At 58.8% G+C, this 2691-nt stretch overlaps 1 protein-coding gene across 1 annotated transcript in view; it reads left to right on the top strand.

Moving 5' to 3' along the window:
* The first annotated feature begins 1007 nt into the window (after nt 1–1007).
* The window catches only part of ZC3H7B (zinc finger CCCH-type containing 7B), a 24644-nt gene continuing 22960 nt past the window's right edge, over nt 1008–2691 (top strand). Inside the window, 3 exon segments of the mRNA XM_015571914.1 lie at nt 1008–1099; nt 2031–2064; nt 2180–2377. Of these exon segments, the coding sequence (XP_015427400.1) occupies nt 1047–1099; nt 2031–2064; nt 2180–2377 (285 nt within the window). The 5' untranslated portion in view covers nt 1008–1046.

The following is a 2691-nucleotide window of genomic DNA, read 5'->3' as shown; positions in this document are numbered from 1 at the left end:
GATGACAGGCTGAGGGGTCCCCGGGGGGTGGGGGGCGGGGCCGATCGCTTAGTGGGTGACAGGAAGGGTGATGGTGACCTGTAGGGGCTCTGGAGCCAGGTTGCGGGGTTTGAATCTCAGCTCTCCCATGAACTAGCTGTGTGACCTTGGGCAAGTCTCTTCAACTTCTCTGTGCCTCTGTTTCCTCCTTTGCAAAATGGGCACATTATGGCAGCCCCGACTCAGGGCTATGCGGGGAGTAAGGGAAGGAACCGCGTGTAAAATGATCCTGACAACGCGGTTAGCACTCTGCATCTGTTCGCGTATTATTATCTGATTGTTAACGTCTCAGGGTCAGTTTTTCCCGTTCTCTTATTCTTACCTATAGAAAGTCTGAGTTGGATGAGTTGCTACTCATTCATCTATTTCTCTCACCACCATGTACTGTATGAAGATGGTGCACGTAGGGCTGAGTGGAGGGGCAATTGGGGGGGGCATGAAAGGAGAGGGGCCTGGGTTCAAATCCTGCCTCAGCTGTACGCCAGCTCATGACGGGGCCTCCCTGAGCTCCAGCTCCTCCTGGGTAAGATAGGGGCAGAATGACACCTGCCTCGCTGTGCTGTTGAAAGATTCAGTAAGACCCTTAGATGAGTGCCTGGCCCAGTGCGTGGCGCTACACTGTATCTATAGTCAGGGGCAACATTTTGCTTTTTCTGTCTCTTCTCCCCAGACTGAGTGATGGTTACACAAGGTTTTTCCCCTTGAACTTGAGGGTGTCCCATGCCGTATTGCAGCCCAAGCCATGCTGTGGGAAAGGGCAGGGGGCCTCCATGCAGCCCCTTGGCCACCGAGGGCACTCTACAAACTCCACGTCCGTCCGGGGGACTCAGGCGGAGAGGGCAGGAGCTGCATGGCGTGGCTCAGTCCTTGGAGGCCCTGAGACAGATTCCTGCCCTCAGTGCCTCCCCTCTGCTCCTGCGAAAGGGATGAGTGAGGGGAGTCCCTGTGGGGGGCAGATGGCCCAGCCCCTGCTGGCGGACTGATGCACTGTTCTCTCCCCCAGACTGATGGAGAGGCAGAGACGGAAGGCGGACATCGAGAAGGGGCTGCAGTTCATTCAGTGAGTGCGCACTGGGCGGCTGAGCAGGGGTCTCTCCAGTCTCCCCTTCTTGCCCACGGAGCCTTTGCTGCCTGGGTTCCCGTGTGCGTGGGGGAGTGGGGAGGTGGGGTGTGCTTGGAAGGGGCTGGCATGGCAGGGGCTTGGGGGCTGGATCTGCAAACCCCACGTGTGAGCCACGAACCCCACAGGCACACGCTCCCTGGCCCCGGTTACCTTTTGGTCTTGTCCCCATACACCATGTCCCCTACCGTCCGCCTGTGCTCGGTAATTCTCTCGCTTGCCTGGCACATCGTAGAGGAAGTCAGTGGTTCCCACTTAGTGAGCACATCCTCCAGGCTCCGTGCTGGGCCTTCCCATGCATCGTTGTTCTCACCTGCACAACAGCCCAGCAAAGGAGGCGGTCTTGTCTCCATTGTACAGATGAGAAAGCTGAGGTTCAGAGATAAGGAACTTGTCTAGGGTCTCACCGGACTCGAAGAATCCTAGGGGCTCTGAGTGTGCCTGGCATCGGCTGGGTCCTGTGTGTTCTGTGGGAGGGGCGGGAGAAGGGGCTGGGCGGACTGCTGGTGGGGCCGGGGCCTGCAGTTGCAGGTCTGGTTGGTGGGCACGGTCATTCCCAGAGGCCCGGTCTCAGGCCGAGGACAGCCGGCTCACCTAGGGCATCTGCTCCTGGGAAAGCCGGCTGCCGGGCCTGGGGCAGACACGAGTCTTCCTCCCTCCCTTTCACGGGGGACGGAAGGCCAGCGTGGTGAGGGTTTAGGGAGAAAAAAGTGCTGTCCCCGCACCCTAATCGCTAAGCTGACATCTGAGGACGGAGCTGGAGGAGCCACTCCAGGCATGATCTCTGGCCCGTGGCCCCTGGCTCCCGGACCTCCGTGCGCCCGGATCCCTGGGCTCACCAGACCTCGTGTTCCTCTCCTTTTCCTGCCAGGTCGACCCTACCCCTAAAGCAAGAAGAATATGAGGTGAGTGTCGGCTGCCGGGCTGGGGATGGTGAAGGGGATGAAGGCTGGGGGTCAGGGGCCGGGCTGGGGCTGATGGAGAAAGCCCCTGAGCCCCGCTGTGCCCTCCCCCCGGCAGGCCTTTCTGCTCAAGCTGGTGCAGAACCTGTTTGCTGAGGGCAATGACCTGTTCCGGGAGAAGGACCACAAGCAGGCCCTGGTGCAGTACATGGAGGGGCTGAACGTGGCCGAGTACGCCGCCTCTGACCAGGTGGACCTGCCCCGGGAGCTGCTGTGCAAGCTGCATGTCAACAGAGCCGCCTGCTACTTCACCATGGTGAGCCTGGCGCCCTCCCTCCTCCCCCCTGCCCTGATCGCCACGCCCCCAGACGCCCGGTGAGCCAGGCCCATTCCACAGGAGCCTCTGCAAGGCCGGCTGTACATCCTCCTGTCTGACCCTCACCGTCACCCCCTGGGCTCTCAGCCCGGCTGCACAGCACACTCACCTGGAGCTTTTAAAGTCCTAATACATAATAACAATTCTTTTTTTTTTTTTTTTTTCTAGCATCAAGATGCTCTTGGTTACCTCTGAGTCAGATTTTGGTTCTTTAGTTGGTTTTTAAAATTATCTCATATATTTCTTATTTAATT

Source organism: Myotis davidii, unplaced genomic scaffold (assembly GCF_000327345.1).
Source record: "Myotis davidii unplaced genomic scaffold, ASM32734v1 scaffold428, whole genome shotgun sequence".
NCBI lineage: Eukaryota > Metazoa > Chordata > Mammalia > Chiroptera > Vespertilionidae > Myotis > Myotis davidii.
This window is presented reverse-complemented; position numbering and strand designations above follow the sequence as displayed.